This window comes from Salvelinus fontinalis, chromosome 5 (assembly GCF_029448725.1).
Source record: "Salvelinus fontinalis isolate EN_2023a chromosome 5, ASM2944872v1, whole genome shotgun sequence".
In the NCBI taxonomy this organism is placed as follows: domain Eukaryota; kingdom Metazoa; phylum Chordata; class Actinopteri; order Salmoniformes; family Salmonidae; genus Salvelinus; species Salvelinus fontinalis.
This window is the reverse complement of record NC_074669.1, coordinates 39,317,777-39,336,645: the sequence shown is the minus strand read 5'-3', so window position 1 is coordinate 39,336,645 and position 18,869 is coordinate 39,317,777. Positions and strand designations below refer to the sequence as shown.

The window sequence follows — 18,869 nt, the reverse complement described above, 5'->3', positions numbered from 1 at the left end:
AACAACAACAAAAAAATTACTGAAATACATGTTTGTCCTTAAAACATTGAATTGAAATGCTGTTGAATTCCTTTCATTCCTTTGGAGGACTGTTCCTAATGGGGAGTGCCAATATGGCTGACTGGTGGCGTCAAAGCCAATGGCCAATACATATCATCAGCAATGCAGGGTTTATACTGTATACATCATTGACTGTAGTGTAATTTAATCATTATTATGTTAAGTAGATGTTTTATGTTAAGTATTTGAATACCCTAAATAAACTATTGTTTTCACTTACTAAATTATAGAAAAAAGATTACAATGTTATATCTGCTGTCTCTCTCTCTCTCGCCCCCCCCCCCCCCACCCCCCTCTGTCTCTGTCTCTGTCTCTGCTTCCGTATCTGAGAGGGAGGAATAACCAGCTGGTCCCACTACCCCTATATATTAGCAAGCAGAACATGCTTCACCTTCAATGAAATCTGAGAACGGGGACGATTGGCTGTCGATCCAGAGATCTTCTCAGATCTGAGCTGCTGTCCTCAACGCTATTACGCTATTACATCGAACTGGGAGGTGGGAGCCCTTATTCACTCAACCGAGAAAGAGAGAGAGAGAGAGAGAGAGAGAGAGAGAGAGGCAGAGAGAGAGAGAGCAGAACAACTTTGATAGGATATCAACTTGTAACTTTTAAATGAGCAGTGCATGACGCGCATAGAGCACGTCGCACTAACCAGGAGCAGAGCGCAATACTCTTCAGTCGGCTACAACCTCCTCTTTCTTTCTATTATAATATATAGGAGTATTTCTTTCTTCATTCCCTTCTTGTCTTTATTTCTTTCTTTCAGTGAGTGTCGAGTTTCTCATGAGATTATATACGTTTTCGAACCGGTTGATGCCACCCATTTTCACACATAAGACGACTTGGGAAACGCGTTCTGCGCGACAACTTTTCACCAGCAAGTTCTTCTGAAAGTGTCCATCACTAGCTTCCTCTCACTGGGACCATGGCGATCTGTCCGCGGTTACTGCTGCTGCTCGGATGGAGCTATCTATGCGGTGGATATTGCGCGATGTTGAAAGATCATTTCACAGATTTAAAAATTAAAGGTACATCTGGGCACTCTGGTGCGGCCCGGGGGGACAAAGACCGCTCAGAGAAGGACGAGCACGACCTACTTTTACAGGATACTATGACGGAACACATGCAGATGCTTTACGACCAATACAACCGTGCAGGATTTCCTTTCCAGGACGGGAATACGGTCCGGAGCTTTAAAGCGCGCTGGGGTATGTACATGATGTATCCGTACAGCGACTGCGTATTTTAACGCACCATAAAGCAACCCTCATACTACCATAGTATGGGCTATAGGGTTTCTAGACAGTCATGTAAGAGTGTAGTTTCATGATTTTATTGATAGTTATTCAACTGTTCTGTGTTGTATAGTTTGGACTAGGTTGAAGCACCTGTTGATCCAAAACCTATCCAATGCCTGCTTCACCTGTTGATCCAAAACCTATCCAATGCCTGCTTCACCTGTTGATCCAAAACCTATCCAATGCCTGCTTCACCTGTTGATCCAAAACCTATCCACCGTCTGCTTCACCTGTTGATCCAAAACCTATCCAAAGCCTGCTTCACCTGTTGATCCAAAACCTATCCAAAGCCTGCGTCACCTGTCGATCCAAAACCTATCCAATGCCTGCTTCACCTGTTGATCCAAAACCTATCCAAAGCCTGCTTCACCTGTTGATCCAAAACCTATCCAAAGCCTGCTTCACCTGTTGATCCAAAACCTATCCACCGTCTGCTTCACCTGTTGATCCAAAACCTATCCAAAGCCTGCTTCACCTGTTGATCCAAAACCTATCCAATGCCTGCTTCACCTGTTGATCCAAAACCTATCCAATGCCTGCTTCACCTGTTGATCCAAAACCTATCCAATGCCTGCTTCACCTGTTGATCCAAAACCTATCCAATGCCTGCTTCACCTGTTGCTTAGTACGGAAATGATTCAGACGAACACGATTTCAAGCCCGTTACACATTTATACATGACAATGCGACTGGTAAAAAAAAATCCGTCTTTGTGTGTTAAATCTGCATAATCTTTTTTTAATGAAGGTTATGTATTTAAATGTATGGACTAAAGACGGCTGTTGTGGCCTGTTTAAATCTTACATATAACTGTTTTGACATTCAAGAGGCCGTTATGTAGTTATCGCTGTAGCTACACTGAGTGTACAAAACATTAGGAACCACCCTCCTAATATTGCATTGCACTCCCTTTTGGCCCCCAGAACAGCCTCAATTCGTAGGGGGCATGGACTCTACAAGGTGTTTGAAAGCGTTCCACAGGGATCCTGGCTCATGTTGACTCCAATGCTTCACACAGTTGTGTCAAGTTGGCTGGATGTCCTTTGGGTGGTGGACCGTTCTTGATACACACAGGAAACTGTTGACGGTGAAAAACCCAGCAGCGTTGCAGTTCTTGACACAAACGCCTGGTACCTATTACCATAGCCCGTTCAAAGGCACTTAAATATTTGGTCTTGCCCATCCACCCTCTGAATGGCACACATACACAATCAATGTATCAAATGTCTCAAGACTTAAAAATCCTTCTTTAACCTGTCTCCTCCCCTTCATTTACACTGATTGAAGTGGATTTAGTGACATCAGTAAGGGATCATAGCTTTCACCTGGATTCACCTGGTAAATTTAGCTTACAATTGGCTCATTCCTCCCCCCTCCTCTCCCCTGTAACTATTCCCCAGGTCGTTGCTGTAAATGAGAACGTGTTCTCAGTCAACTTACCTGGTAAAATAAGGGTACTCCTTAATTTATGTCATGGAAAGAGCAGGTGTTCCTAATGTTTTGTACACTCAATGTATATAACCACTAATATGATAGCCCTACCATCTCTTCCCACAGCAGTAGGATTATATTTACGCCTGCAGCCATGTAGAACCCATAGTTAGAGGACGTAACATTGTATCTGTGCCATTATAGCGTCTGTGAGAGCATTGGCAGCGCCAATGAGGCCATCTCCATTTTGAGATAGTCAATTTTCTTCTTCTACTACTTCTATGAGTTGGCAAACAAACTGAAAGGGTGCATATCGCCACCTAGAGGAGTGTTGTTTGAACAGGCCTGAAGCCAAGGTTGGTGACGTACTGCCATCTGGAGCGGTGTTGTTTGAACAGGCCTGAAGCCAAGGTTGGTGACGTACCGCCATCTAGAGGAGTGTTGTTTGAACAGGCCTAAAGCCAAGGTTGGTGATGTACTGCCACCTAGAGGGGTGTTGTTTGAACAGGCCTGAAGCCAAGGTTGGTGACGTACTGCCACCTAGAGCGGTGTTGTTTGAACAGGCGTGAAGCCAAGGTTGGTGATGTACCGCCACCTAGAGCGGTGTTGTTTGAACAGGCCTGAAGCCAAGGTTGGTGACGTACTGCCACCTAGAGCGATGTTGTTTGAACAGGCGTGAAGCCAAGGTTGGTGACGTACTGCCACCTAGAGGGGTGTTGTTTGAACAGGCATGAAGCCAAGGTTGGTGACGTACTGCCACCTAGAGGGGTGTTGTTTGAACAGGCCTGAAGCCAAGGTTGGTGACATACTGCCACCTAGAGGGGTGTTGTTTGAACAGGCCTAAAGCCAAGGTTGGTGACATACCGCCACCTAGAGGGGTGTTGTTTGAACAGGCGTGAAGCCAAGGTTGGTGACGTACTGCCACCTGCAGTTATGGAATGTTTGCTCACCAGTATAATTCATTGGCTGAACCCTCTTGATGACCCGGAATGAAGTATGTGATCCTTCCTTCAACCATAGGAAGTCCCAGCCGGGTTGACTACTTCAAAATTGTGAAAGTCCTCAATGGTGCTGCTCTTTTGCTAAAAGAGGATTTTAGGCACTAGAGTCCTCTACCATTCTCTATGGTTGAAATCCTAGTCAGGTTTTAGCACCCATACATGAGATAATACTGCCTCCTACTGACATGACTTGATAATGCAGGATGGGTAGACGATGGGCTCCTGGGTACTTCCTTGTTCTTACGGGTCTACACAGTTGTAGCTCACTTAGCAGCAGAACTACTGCGAGAGTTTGGTTTTGAAGCCAGAGAGGATGGGTCGGAGTTAGATTTCACAAAAAAACAAAATAATTCAACAGTTTCAGTTAATAAAACGGATGACCGTCTCAAGCCAAGATTGGTGCACTGTTGATTGTATGCGTTGCATTGCGTGGCCTTGCTGTAACTGTCAACCCAGGACATTTTGCTACAAAATATGAGTTACTTCTCACACTGTTGCGTGACTGCAGTGCTTGGCAAACAGGAGTGAAGGACACTGTGTCCTGGTGTTGTTGCCGTTCATTCTCTCCCCGTTGAGTAGACTGTATCACACGACATCTAGATGGATAACCAATGTGAGATATGTCTTGTGTAAGCTGCTATCTTATTTGAAATGTAATCCTGGGAAGGGGAAATGTCTGGTAGACACCTCGATACAACACCACTGCACTGAGTGATAGGGTTTTCGGACCTGGCTTATATAGCCTAATGTCTAAATGCCTTTTACTGTTCAGCTCCAGATTTGAAACTAAGTTGAACGATATTCACGTAGAGATGCTATAAGTCATGTAATTCTATGGATATGTGGACCTGTCTGGGACTATACTCTCTATTCTGACTTCCACTTCCTGTTCCTCTCTCAGGCACCATCAACAACCAGCAGTTCCAGATCTTCAACCTGACCTCTCTCACCAAGTCAGAGGCCGTCCTGTCGGCCATGCTCCACTACTACATAGGAGACCTCCAGAACAGCACCCAGCACCAGGGCTGCAACAGCACCGCCAGGCCCAAGCCCAAGACCTGTGGAGATCCGTCCCCATCCCTGTCCCGCCACGGCCCCAGTAGACACAGTCATGTCCAGATGGGTGTGTGGAGCTTCGCCTCAGTGGATAACCATATCAGGACTCTGGGCCACTTTGTGATCAACGTGTCTACACTATACAGGGACTTCATCTCTTGGCAGTGGAAGGATGTCACCCAGGTGGTGAACCAGGCCAAGCATCATGATGAGCTGCTGATCGGGATAGACGTGGCATTCCAGCCTGGACCCAGGCCCTGGGAGAAGCTCCTCTCAGACCGCTTTCCTTACATCCTGGTCTACGCCAACGACTCGAGCATCTCCGAACCTGAGAGCGTGGTGTCGACACTACAGAGTCATCAGAGGCATCAAACCACGATGACCACGGAAGAAGGGGCATTCGCCTCCGGCTTCCATAAACTGGGGCTGCACGCTCAGAATAGCACCGGCGCTCAACAACAGACGCCTCCTCACCGACGCCGGCGCTCGACTAGCGTCCTCCTCCCGCTCCAGAACAACGAGTTACCGGGGCCGGAGTACCCGTATGAGACGATGAGCTGGGACGAGAATAGCCCCTACGAACCGCTGGAGAACAAGCCGGTCCGTCGGCCGAGGAAAAAGACGCGTGGTAAGAGCCAGAGGCACGGCGGTAAGATGCCCCTGCTGCAGTTTGACGAGCAGACGATAAAGAAGGCTCGTAAGAAGCAGTGGAACGAACCACGGAACTGTGCTCGTCGCTACCTGAAGGTGGACTTCGCAGACATTGGCTGGAGCGAGTGGATTATATCTCCCAAGTCTTTTGATGCCTACTACTGCTCAGGATCATGCCAGTTCCCTATGCCTAAGGTATGTCTTCATGCTTCATGGCATCGGGTTTATGAACTGATATATGCTGAGTGTATAAAACATTAAGGAAACCTGCTCTTTCCCGGATGGGGATTTTGAAAGGTGTCCTTAATGTTTTGTACACACCGTCAAAGAGAATCATCAATAAATGGGAAATAGGATTATACTCTTAGGTAAAGTATTTATTTTTCACTGTAGAAAAACGGATCCAACTAGAGAGGTTTAAGACCTTCGTTAGACATCGTAGTAAAATAGAAGGACTGCAAAAGGAAATAGTCAAATGGTAATATACTGGGAAAGATGGGTTAGTCTGTGGACATCTGATTGGTTGATTTGCCGATATACTTGGAATCCAGTACGATTTAGAAATACATTTATTTATATATATATATATATATTTATATACACTGCTCAAAAAAATAAAGGGAACACTTAAACAACACAATGTAACTCCAAGTCAATCACACTTCTGTGAAATCAAACTGTCCACTTAGGAAGCAACACTGATTGACAATAAATTTCACATGCTGTTGTGCAAATGGAATAGACAAAAGGTGGAAATTATAGGCAATTAGCAAGACACCCCCAATAAAGGAGTGGTTCTGCAGATGGTGACCACAGACCACTTCTCAGTTCCTATGCTTCCTGGCTGATGTTTTGGTCACTTTTGAATGCTGGCGGTGCTTTCACTCGAGAGGTAGCATGAGACGGAGTCTACAACCCACACAAGTGGCTCAGGTAGTGCAGCTCATCCAGGATGGCACATCAATGCGAGCTGTGGCAAGAAGGTTTGCTGTGTCTGTCAGCGTAGTGTCCAGAGCATGGAGGCGCTACCAGGAGACAGGCCAGTACATCAGGAGACGTGGAGGAGGCCGTAGGAGGGCAACAACCCAGCAGCAGGACCGCTACCTCCGCCTTTGTGCAAGGAGGTGCACTGCCAGAGCCCTGCAAAATGACCTCCAGCAGGCCACAAATGTGCATTCAAAAGTGACCAAAACATGGCGTACCCTCACAAGGTTTAACCGGTAAGGCGTACCCTCACAAGGTTTAACCGGTAAGGCGTACCCCCACTATGTTTAACCGGTATGGCGTACCCCCACTATGTTTAACCGGTATGGTGTACCCCCACTATGTTTAACCGGTAAGGTGTACCCCCACTATGTTTAACCGGTAAGGTGTACCCCCACTATGTTTAACCGGTAAGGCGTACCCCCACTATGTTTAACCGGTATGGCGTACCCTCACAAGGTTTAACCGGTAAGGCGTACCCCCACTATGTTTAACCGGTATGGCGTACCCCCACTATGTTTAACCGGTATGGTGTACCCCCACTATGTTTAACCGGTAAGGCGTACCCCCACTATGTTTAACCGGTATGGCGTACCCCCACTATGTTTAACCGGTAAGGCGTACCCTCACTATGTTTAACCGGGACTTTTCGCACCAAAGTACGTTCATCTCTAGGAGACAGAACTGTATGAGCTGTATGACGGCTGCGTGGTCCCATGGTTTTTATGCTTGCATACTATTGTTTGTACAGATGAACGCGGTACCTTCAGGCGTTTGGAAATTTCTCCCAAGGATGAATCAGACTTGTGGAGGTCTACAAAAATTTTTCTGAGGTCTTGGCTGAAATCTTGTGATTTTCCCATGATGTCAAGCAAAGTTTGAAAAAGTCTGCAAAGTTTGAGCACTGAGTTTGAAGGTAGGCCTCGAAATACATCCACAGGTACACCTCCAATTGACTGAAATTATGTCAATTAGCCTATCAGAAGCTTCTAAAGCCATGACATAATTTTCTGGAATTTTCCAAGCTGTTTAAAGGCACAGTCAACTTAGTGTATGTAAACTTCTGACCCACTGGAATTGTGATACAGTGAATTATAAGTGAAATAAATAATCTGTCTGTAAACAATTGTTGGAAAAATGACTTGTTTCATGTACGAAGTAGATGTCCTAACCGACTTGCCAAAACTGTAGTTTGTTAACAAGAAATTTGTGGAGTGGTTGAAAAACAAGTTTCAATGACTCCAACCTAAGTGTGTGTAAATTTCCGACTTCAAATGTAAAATATCCTTTGATTTGTTTATCACTTTTTGGTTATTTCATAGTTTTTATCTTCACTATTATTCTACAATTATAGTCCAGTCAGTTTGGAGCTGGCTGTATATAGGGCTTGAGGTTACGGTGTAGTGCCTACCGCCTGGGTTTCCTTTGTAGTCAGAGAATGCTCTTTCCTTGTGAAGATCCTGCTTCACACGCCTCAGGTCGGTTCCAGAAACAACTCCCTACTCCCTAGACATGTGAAGGATCGAAAGGATCAGAGGAAGGATGGTCGTAGGGCTCCTGGGAACAACTAGGTATTACTCATGGTGATAAGGGAAGTGCCTGTCACTCATTTAACCAGTCATGTTTTAGCTGGACTAGAACATGCAAAAAGCTGTCCAAGAATGAGGTGTCCTCAAGACTCCCATCACCAGCCTCTTGTTCGCCAGGCGGTCACCTGGTTGGGACACTAAGCAGGTGGCAAAAAAAAATACAATATCACAAACAGGTCTCCCTTCAAAAAGAGATACTCAAGATACTTCCTGGTTAAATAAAAGGATAAAACGTTTTAACTATGACCTACTGTCAAATGTCCTCCCATTTCATAAAACTGTCATGTTTGTTGGCATAAGGTTGTTGTTCACCTCTTCTTTCTCTTCTGTCCTGTAGTCTCTGAAGCCTAGTAACCACGCCACCATCCAGAGCATTGTGAGAGCGGTAGGGGTGGTGTCTGGTATCCCTGAGCCCTGTTGTGTCCCAGACAAGATGTCTTCCCTCTCCATCCTCTTCTTCGACGAGGACAAGAACGTGGTGCTCAAAGTCTATCCAAACATGACTGTGGACTCCTGCGCCTGCAGATAGGGACAATTATCACACACACACACACACACCCACACAGGCACATTCACAAAGAAACACACACACACACAGCCGGACAATAAGAAATGCTCTCTCTCTCTCTCTCGCTCGCTCTCTCTCGCTCGCCCGCTCTCTCTCTCTCTCTTTCTCTTTCTCTCTGTCAGTCTCTCTCTCTTTCCCTCTCTCCCTCTTTCTCTCTCTCTCCCTCTCGCTGTCTCTCTCAAATCAAATTTTGCAGATGTTATTGCAGGTGCAGTAATACCTAGCAATACAAAACAATGCACACAAATCCCAGAAAGTAAAAAGAAAGAAATTAAGAAATATCAGAAAGAACAATGTCAGAGTCTGGGAATATAAATATCTACACTGAGTGGACAAAACATTAAGGACACCTGTTATTTCCATGACCGACTGACCAGGTGAATCCAGGGGAAATCAATGATCACTTTGTCACTTGTTAAATCCACTTCAATCAGTGTAGATGAAGGAGAGTAGACAGGTTAAAGAGGGATGTTTAAGCCTTGAGACAATTGAGACATGGATTGTGTATGTGTGCATTAATAGAAAATATAGACATTATGGACTTTATATGGATAGAAAAGGTGTGTACAGCAGTAGTAATATAGGATGAACCAGGACTAGAATACAGTATTATACATATGAAGTGGACAGCAGTAGTTATATAGGATGAACCTTCACTAGAATACAGTATATACATATAAAGTGGGTGAAACAGTATGTAAACATTATTAAAGAGACCAGTGTTCAATGACTATGTACACAGGGCAGAGTACCCTGCCCCCTAGAGTGGTAGCTGGCTAGTAACAGTGACTAAGGTTCAGGGTACTAGAGTGGTAGCTGGCTAGTAACAGTGACTAAGGTTCAGGGTACTGAGTGGTAGCTGGCTAGTAACAGTGAATAAGGTTCAGGGTACTGAGTGGTAGCTGGCTAGTAACAGTGACTACGGTTCAGGGTACTGAGTGGTAGCTGGCTAGTAACAGGGACTAAGGTCCAGGGTACTGAGTGGTAGCTGGCTAGTAACAGTGACTAAGGTTCAGGGCAGGGTACTGAGTGGTGGCTGGCTAGTAACAGTGAATAAGGTCCAGGGTACTGAGTGGTAGCTGGCTAGTAACAGTGAATAAGGTCCAGGGTACTGAGTGGTAGCTGGCTAGTAACAGTGACTAAGGTTCAGGGTACTGAGTGGTAGCTGGCTAGTAACAGTGAATAAGGTTCAGGGTACTGAGTGGTAGCTGGCTAGTAACAGTGACTAAGGTTCAGGGTACTGAGTGGTAGCTGGCTAGTAACAGTGACTAAGGTTCAGGGTACTGAGTGGTAGCTGGCTAGTAACAGTGACTAAGGTTCAGGGTACTGGGTGGTAGCAGGCTAGTAACAGTGACTAAGGTTTAGGGTACTGAGTGGTAGCTGGCTAGTAACAGTGACTAAGGTTCAGGGTACTGAGTGGTAGCTGGCTAGTAACAGTGACTAAGGTTCAGGGTACTGAGTGGTAGCTGGCTAGTAACAGTGACTAAGGTTCAGGGTACTGAGTAGTAGCTGGCTAGTAACAGTGAATAAGGTTCAGGGTACTGGGTGGTAGCTGGCTAATAACAGTGACTAAGGTTCAGGGCAGGGTACTGAGTGGTAGCTGGCTAGTAACAGTGAATAGGGTTCAGGGTACTGAGTGGTAGCTGGCTAGTAACAGTGACTAAGGTTCAGGGTACTGAGTGGTAGCTGGCTAGTAACAGTGACTAAGGTTCAGGGTACTGAGTGGTAGCTGGCTAGTAACAGTGACTAAGGTTCAGGGCAGGGTACTGAGTGGTAGCTGGCTAGTAACAGTGACTAAGGTCCAGGGTACTGAGTGGTAGCTGGCTAATAACAGTGACTAAGGTTCAGGGCAGGGTACTGAGTGGTAGCTGGCTAGTAACAGTGACTAAGGTTCAGGGCAGGGTACTGAGTGGTAGCTGGCTAGTAACAGTGACTAAGGTTCAGGGCAGGGTACTGAGTGGTAGCTGGCTAGTAACAGTGAATAATGTTCAGGGTACTGAGTGGTAGCTGGCTAGTAACAGTGAATAAGGTCCAGGGTACTGAGTGGTAGCTGGCTAGTAACAGTGACTAAGGTCCAGGGTACTGAGTGGTAGCTGGCTAATAACAGTGACTAAGGTTCAGGGCAGGGTACTGAGTGGTAGCTGGCTAGTAACAGTGACTAAGGTTCAGGGCAGGGTACTGAGTGGTAGCTGGCTAGTAACAGTGACTAAGGTTCAGGGTACTGAGTGGTAGCTGGCTAGTAACAGTGACTAAGGTTCAGGGCAGGGTACTGAGTGGTAGCTGGCTAGTAACAGTGACTAAGGTCCAGGGTACTGAGTGGTAGCTGGCTAGTAACAGTGACTAAGGTTCAGGGCAGGGTACTGAGTGGTAGCTGGCTAGTAACAGTGAATAATGTTCAGGGTACTGAGTGGTAGCTGGCTAATAACAGTGACTAAGGTTCAGGGTACTGAGTGGTAGCTGGCTAGTAACAGTGACTAAGGTTCAGGGTACTGAGTGGTAGCTGGCTAGTAACAGTGACTAAGGTTCAGGGCAGGGTACTGAGTGGTAGCTGGCTAGTAACAGTGACTAAGGTTCAGGGCAGGGTACTGAGTGGTAGCTGGCTAGTAACAGTGACTAAGGTTCAGGGTACTGAGTGGTAGCTGGCTAGTAACAGTGACTAAGGTTCAGGGCAGGGTACTGAGTGGTAGCTGGCTAGTAACAGTGACTAAGGTCCAGGGTACTGAGTGGTAGCTGGCTAGTAACAGTGACTAAGGTTCAGGGCAGGGTACTGAGTGGTAGCTGGCTAGTAACAGTGAATAATGTTCAGGGTACTGAGTGGTAGCTGGCTAATAACAGTGACTAAGGTTCAGGGTACTGAGTGGTAGCTGGCTAGTAACAGTGACTAAGGTTCAGGGTACTGAGTGGTAGCTGGCTAGTAACAGTGACTAAGGTTCAGGGCAGGGTACTGAGTGGTAGCTGGCTAGTAACAGTGACTAAGGTTCAGGGCAGGGTACTGAGTGGTAGCTGGCTAGTAACAGTGACTAAGGTTCAGGGCAGGGTACTGAGTGGTAGCTGGCTAGTAACAGTGAATAAGGTTCAGGGCAGGGTACTGAGAGGAGGCCGTCTAGTGGTGACTGTTTAACAGTCCGATGACCTGGAGCAGTTTTTCAATCTCTCGGCCATAGCTTTGATGCACCTGTCCTGTCTCCTCCTTCTAGATGGTAGAGGGGTGAACAGGCCGTGGCTCGGGTGGCTGAGGTCCTTGATGACCTTCTAGATGGTAGCGGGGTGAACAGGCCGTGGCTCGGGTGGCTGAGGTCCTTGATGACCTTCTAGATGGTAGCGGGGTGAACAGGCAGTGGCTCGGGTGGCTGAGGTCCTTGATGATCTTCTAGATGATATCAGGGTGAACAGGCCGTGGCTCGGGTGGCTGAGGTCCTTGATGATCTTCTAGATGATATCAGGGTGAACAGGCCGTGGCTCGGGTGGCTGAGGTCCTTGATGATCTTCTAGATGATATCAGGGTGAACAGGCCGTGGCTCGGGTGGCTGAGGTCCTTGATGATCTTCTAGATGATATCAGGGTGAACAGGCCGTGGCTCGGGTGGCTGAGGTCCTTGATGATCTTCTAGATGGTAGCGGGGTGAACAGGCCGTGACTCGGGTGGCTGAGGTCCTTGATGATCTTCTAGATGGTAGCGGGGTGAACAGGCCGTGACTCGGGTGGCTGAGGTCCTTGATGACCTTCTAGATGGTAGCGGGGTGAACAGGCAGTGGCTCGGGTGGCTGAGGTCCTTAATGACCTTCTAGATGGTAGCGGGGTGAACAGGCCATGGCTGAGGTCCTTAATGACCTTCTAGATGGTAGCGGGGTGAACAGGCCGTGGCTCGGGTGGCTGAGGTGATTTTTTTGGCCTTCCTGTGACACCGGGTCCTGTAGATGTGCTGGAGGGCAGGCGGTGTTCCCCCAGTGAGGCGTTGAGCAGACCGCACCACCCTCTGAAGAGCCCTGCGGTTGCGGGCGGTGCAGTTGTCGTACCAGGCGGTGATTTAGCCTCACAGGATGCTCTCAGTGGTGCGTCTGTAGAAGTTCGGGAGGGTCGTAGAGGCCAAGCCACATTTCTTCAGCCTCCACTCACAGACACAAACACACGCCCAGACACAAGCACACACACACACACACAGAACAACCTCTCTGCAACAAAGCCACCTAGTGATTACTGTCACCTATCTAAATGGAGATGAGATGGTTGGTTGATTAACCTTTTCAGGAAAGGACTGCTGGACCTCCTATTGGAAGCCTGAAGCACCCTGGAGAATACTGAAGCACTCTGGAGAATACTGAAGCATCCTGGAGAGTACTGAAGCATCCTGGAGAATACTGAAGCACCCTGTAGAGTACTGAAGCACTCTGGAGAATACTGAAGCATCCTGGAGAATACTGAAGCACTCTGTAGAATACTGAAGCCCTCTGTAGAGTACTGAAGCACTCTGGAGAATACTGAAGCACTCTGGAGAATACTGAAGCACTCTGTAGAATACTGAAGCATCCTGGAGAATACTGAAGCATCCTGTAGAATACTGAAGCACCCTGGAGAATACTGAAGCACCCTGGAGAATACTGAAGCACCCTGTAGAGTACTGAAGCACCCTGGAGAATACTGAAGCACTCTGGAGAATACTGAAGCACCCTGGAGAATACTGAAGCACTCTGGAGAATACTGAAGCATCCTGGAGAATACTGAAGCACTCTGTAGAATGCTGAAGCACTCTGGAGAATACTGAAGCATCCTGGAGAATACTGAAGCATCCTGTAGAATACTGAAGCACCCTAGAGAATACTGAAGCACTCTGTAGAGTACTGAAGCACTCTCTAGAATACTGAAGCACCCTGTAGAGTACTGAAGCATCCTGGAGAATACTGAAGCACCCTGTAGAATAATGAAGCATCCTGGAGAGTACTGAAGCGCCCCGTAGAATACTGAAGCATCCTGGAGAATACTGAAGCACCCTGTAGAATACTGAAGCATCTTGGAGAATACTGAAGCATCCTGGAGAATACTGAAGCATCCTGGAGAGTACTGAAGCATCCTGGAGAGTACTGAAGCACTCTGTAGAATACTGAAGCACCCTGGAGAATACTGAAGCATCTTGGAGAATACTGAAGCATCCTGGAGAATACTGAAGCACCCTGTAGAATACTGAAGCATCCTGGAGAATACTGAAGCACTCTGTAGAGTACTGAAGCACTCTGGAGAATACTGAAGCATCCTGTAAAATACTGAAGCATCCTGTAGAATACTGAAGCACCCTGTAGAATACTGAAGCACCCTGGAGAATACTGAAGCATCCTGTAGAATACTGAAGCATCCTGTAGAATACTGAAGCACTCTGGAGAATACTGAAGCATCCTGTAGAATACTGAAGCATCCTGGAGAATACTGAAGCACTCTGTAGAGTACTGAAGCACTCTGGAGAATACTGAAGCATCCTGTAGAATACTGAAGCACTCTGGAGAATAAACAACTCACTAGTCTCATCTTCTTCATCATCACGTCCCTCATCACCAACCTCATCATCAGAGTTTCTTGCCTGTTTGAACACAATAAAACAGGACCTACTGCAGATTGAGAGATTGAAATTCAAACAGAATGAAAGATTTAGGAACTCCAGATCGGTTTCCTGATAGATCTGGACTAACACAGAACCTCAGTAGACTACTGTCTCAGTGGGACTAACACAGGACCTCAGTAGACTACTGCCTCAGCGGGACTAACACAGAACCTCAGTAGACTACTGCCTCAGCGGGACTAACACAGAACCTCAGTAGACTGCTGCCTCAGTGGGATTAACACAGAACCTCAGTAGACTACTGTCTCAGTGGGACTAACACAGGACCTCAGTAGACTACTGCCTCAGTGGGACTAACACAGGACCTCAGTAGACTACTGTCTCAGTGGGACTAACACAGGACCTCAGTAGACTGCTGTCTCAGTGGGATTAACACAGGACCTCAGTAGACTACTGTCTCAGTGGGATTAACACAGGACCTCAGTAGACTGCTGTCTCAGTGGGATTAACACAGGACCTCAGTAGACTGCTGTCTCTACTGGGATTAACACAGGACCTCAGTAGACTACTGTCTCAGTGGGATTAACACAGGACTTCAGTAGACTACTGTCTCAGTGGGATTAACACAGGACCTCAGTAGACTACTGTCTCTACTGGGACTAACACAGGACCTCAGTAGACTACTGTCTCAGTGGGACTAACACAGGACCTCAGTAGACTACTGTCTCAGTGGGACTAACACAGGACCTCAGTAGACTACTGTCTCAGTGGGACTAACACAGGACCTCAGTAGACTGCTGTCTCTACTGGGATTAACACAGGACCTCAGTAGACTACTGTCTCAATGGGACTAACACAGGACCTCAGTAGACTACTGTCTCAGTGGGACTAACACAGGACCTCACTAGACTACTGTCTCTGTGGGATTAACACAGGACCTCAGTAGACTACTGTCTCAGTGGGACTAACACAGGACCTCAGTAGACTTCTGTCTCTGTGGGATTAACACAGGACCTCAGTAGACTACTGTCTCAGTGGGACTAACACAGGACCTCAGTAGACTACTGTCTCAGTGGGACTAACACAGGACCTCAGTAGACTACTGTTTCTACTGGGATTAACACAGGACCTCAGTAGACTACTGCCTCAGCGGGATTAACACAGGACCTAAGTAGACTACTGCCTCAGCGGGATTAACACAGAACCTCAGTAGACTACTGTCTCAGTGGGATTAACACAGGGCCTCAGTAGACTACTGTCTCAGTGGGATTAACACAGGACCTCAGTAGACTACTGTCTCAGTGGGATTAACACAGGACCTCAGTAGACTGCTGTCTCAGTGGGACTAACACAGGACCTCAGTAGACTACTGCCTCAGCGGGATTAACACAGGACCTCAGTAGACTACTGTCTCAGTGGGATTAACACAGGACCTCAGTAGACTACTGTCTCAGTGGGATTAACACAGGACCTCAATAGACTACTGTCTCAGTGGGATTAACACAGGACCTCAGTAGACTGCTGTCTCAGTGGGACTAACACAGGACCTCAGTAGACTACTGTCTCAGTGGGACTAACACAGGACCTCAGTAGTCTACTGCCTCAGTGGGACTAACAGAGGACCTCAGTAGACTACTGCCTCTACTGGGATTAACACAGGACCTCAGTAGACTACTGCCTCAGTGGGATTAACACAGGACCTCAGTAGACTACTGTCTCTACTGGGATTAACACAGGACCTCAGTAGACTACTGTCTCAGTGGGATTAACACAGGACCTCAGTAGACTACTGTCTCAGTGGGACTAGCACAGGACCTCAGTAGACTACTGTCTCAGTGGGACTAACACAGGACTTCAGTAGACTACTGTCTCTACTGGGATTAACACAGGACCTCAGTAGACTACTGTCTCTACTGGGATTAACACAGGACCTCAGTAGACTACTGTCTCAGTGGGACTAACACAGGACCTCAGTAGACTACTGCCTCAGTGGGACTAACACAGGACCTCAGTAGACTACTGCCTCTACTGGGACTAACACAGGACCTCAGTAGACTACTGCCTCAGTGGGACTAACACAGGACCTCAGTAGACTGCTGCCTCAGTGGGACTAACACAGGACCTCAGTAGACTACTGCCTCAGTGGGACTAACACAGGACCTCAGTAGACTACTGCCTCAGTGGGACTAACACAGGACCTCAGTAGACTGCTGCCTCTACTGGGTTGAGCAGAAACTTTTCCTCTTACGGAAGAGGTCAGACACATGCTATATCCTAACTCCTTCCACCCCAGTTCTGAATAGTTTTATATTCTCTCCTCCTCCTCCTCCCAGCTTCACGTCCCCCTCTCCTCCTCCTCCTCCTCTCCTCCTTCTCCTCCCAGCTTCACGTCCCCCTCTCCTCCTTCTCCTCCTCCTCCTCCTCCCACCTTCACGTCCCCCTCTCCTCCTCCTCCTCTCATCCTCTTCCTCCTCTCCTCTCTGTACGACATGGCTATATGTTACAGTGTCTATGTCCTTAACTATTTTCTTGTTACTTACTGTATATGAACCTCATGTATACATACATACATATTGCCTTGGCTGCTATAGAGAGAGATGCTATTCCAAAGCCATATATTGTGGTGTAGAGTGCATTACATACATCTGTTTATTTCAGATTGTTGATCCATAAAATATACATATTGATAGACTTTCTTTAAATATTGAATAAAGAAAGTAAGCTATATTTCATACATTCAGGGCTTGGAAAGGAATGGTCAACGTCATGAACAAAAAAAAAACGGTCTGTTTTATTAAGCAATATGCTTCTAGGCTATAGCCTAGAATATTGATAGACTTTCTTTAAATATTGATAATAATATATATATTATCATATATAAATATTAAATATGGCTATAGCCTAGGTTTTTTTTTTCTGTGCATATCTTGTATTAATTGTTGTAGTTGAATGTGCTTTGTGCTGCTACTTCGCATTCCGCCAAGTGTAACAGCACCCACTATCTGAGAGGAGGACCTGGCTTGATCTGAGAGGAGGACCTGGCTTGATCTGAGAGGAGGACCTGGCTTGATCTGAGAGGAGGACCTGGCTTGATCTGAGAGGAGGACCTGGCTTGATCTGAGCGGAGGACCTGGCTTGATCTGAGAGGAGGACCTGGCTTGATCTGAGAGGAGGACCTGGCTTGATCTGAGAGGAGGACCTGGCTTGATCTGAGAGGAGGACCTGGCTTGATCTGAGAGGAGGACCTGGCTTGATCTGAGAGGAGGACCTGGCTTGATCTGAGAGGAGGACCTGGCTTGATCTGAGAGGAGGACCTGGCTTGATCTGAGAGGAGGACCTGGCTTGATCTGAGAGGAGGACCTGGCTTGATCTGAGAGGAGGACCTGGCTTGATCTGAGAGGAGGACCTGGCTTGGTCTGAGAGGAGGACCTGGCTTGATCTGAGAGGAGGATCTGGCTTGATCTGAGAGGAGGACTTGGCTTGATCTGAGAGGAGGATCTGGCTTGATCTGAGAGGAGGACTTGGCTTGATCTGAGAGGAGGATTACTACATCATGGGATCACCTTCACCTCCTATTCCCTATGTAGTGCACTACTTTGGCCAGGACCCTATTCCCTATGTAGTGCACTACCTTGGACCACAGCCCTATGGGCCCTAGCCAAATTTACTGCACTACTTTGGACCACAACCCTATGAGCCCTAGCCAAATGTAGTGCACTACTTTGGACCACAGCCCATATGGGCCCTAACCAAATGTAGTGCACTATAAAGGGAATATGATGTCATTTGTGACACAACCATAGTCTATGGTGACCAAGCATAGTGTTTTACATCACCAGTAGCATGCACAAAGGCAGGATATGTAAGAGGCTCCTCCCACTGTACCTCTGTCTCATCACAGACAACCAATGAAGGCTTGGTAGCTATCCATCTGACTAGACATTGGTATAGTCTGTTAAAGGCATGTGCTGGTATTTATATCACAAGTCACTGAGAGCCACTAAAACTGGCCCCCTATTTCATATATACTGCATTACTTCTGAGCAGAGCTGGAGCCCTGGCTAAAGTAGTGCACTACATAGGAAATAGGGCCCTGGCCTAAAGTAGAGCACTACATGGCGAATAGGGCTCTGGTCTAAATTAGAGCACTACATAGGGAATAGGGCCCTGGCCAAAGTAGAGCACTACATAGGGAATAGGGCTCTGGTCTAAAATAGTGCACTACATAGGAAATAGGGCCCTGGCCTAAAGTAGAGCACTACATAGGGAATAGGATCCTGGCCAAAGTAGTGCATTACATAGGGAATAGGGCCCTGGCCAAAGTAGTGCACTACATAGGGAATAGGGCCCATGGCCAAGGTAGTGCACTATATAGGGAATATGGTTCTGGTTTAAAGTAGTGCACTATATAGGGAATATGGTTCTGGTCTAAAGTAGTGCCCTATATAGGGAATAGGGCTCTGGCCAAAGTAGTGCACTATATAGGGAATAGCATCCCATTTGGGTTATTCCTCTAGTGAGGCCTTTCCAAACACCAGCACATGTCTCTCTGGTAGCTAGATAGAGTCAAAGAACACATAACATGCCTCTCTGGTAGCTAGATCGAGTCAAAGAACACCAGCACAGGTCTCTCTGGTAGCTAGATAGAGTCAAAGAACACATAACATGCATTCACCGTGGA

The 18,869-nt window shown here is 47.0% G+C and overlaps 1 protein-coding gene across 1 annotated transcript; it reads left to right on the top strand.

Moving 5' to 3' along the window:
- The first annotated feature begins 640 nt into the window (after positions 1-640).
- On the top strand, positions 641-17,304 carry LOC129855569 (bone morphogenetic protein 3-like). Its single transcript, XM_055923369.1, has 3 exons — positions 641-1,271; positions 4,695-5,695; positions 8,411-17,304. Exons 1-3 carry the CDS (start codon positions 989-991, stop codon positions 8,600-8,602), a joined length of 1,476 nt encoding a protein of 491 aa, XP_055779344.1. The 5' UTR covers positions 641-988; the 3' UTR covers positions 8,603-17,304.
- Positions 17,305-18,869: the final 1,565 nt, after the last annotated feature.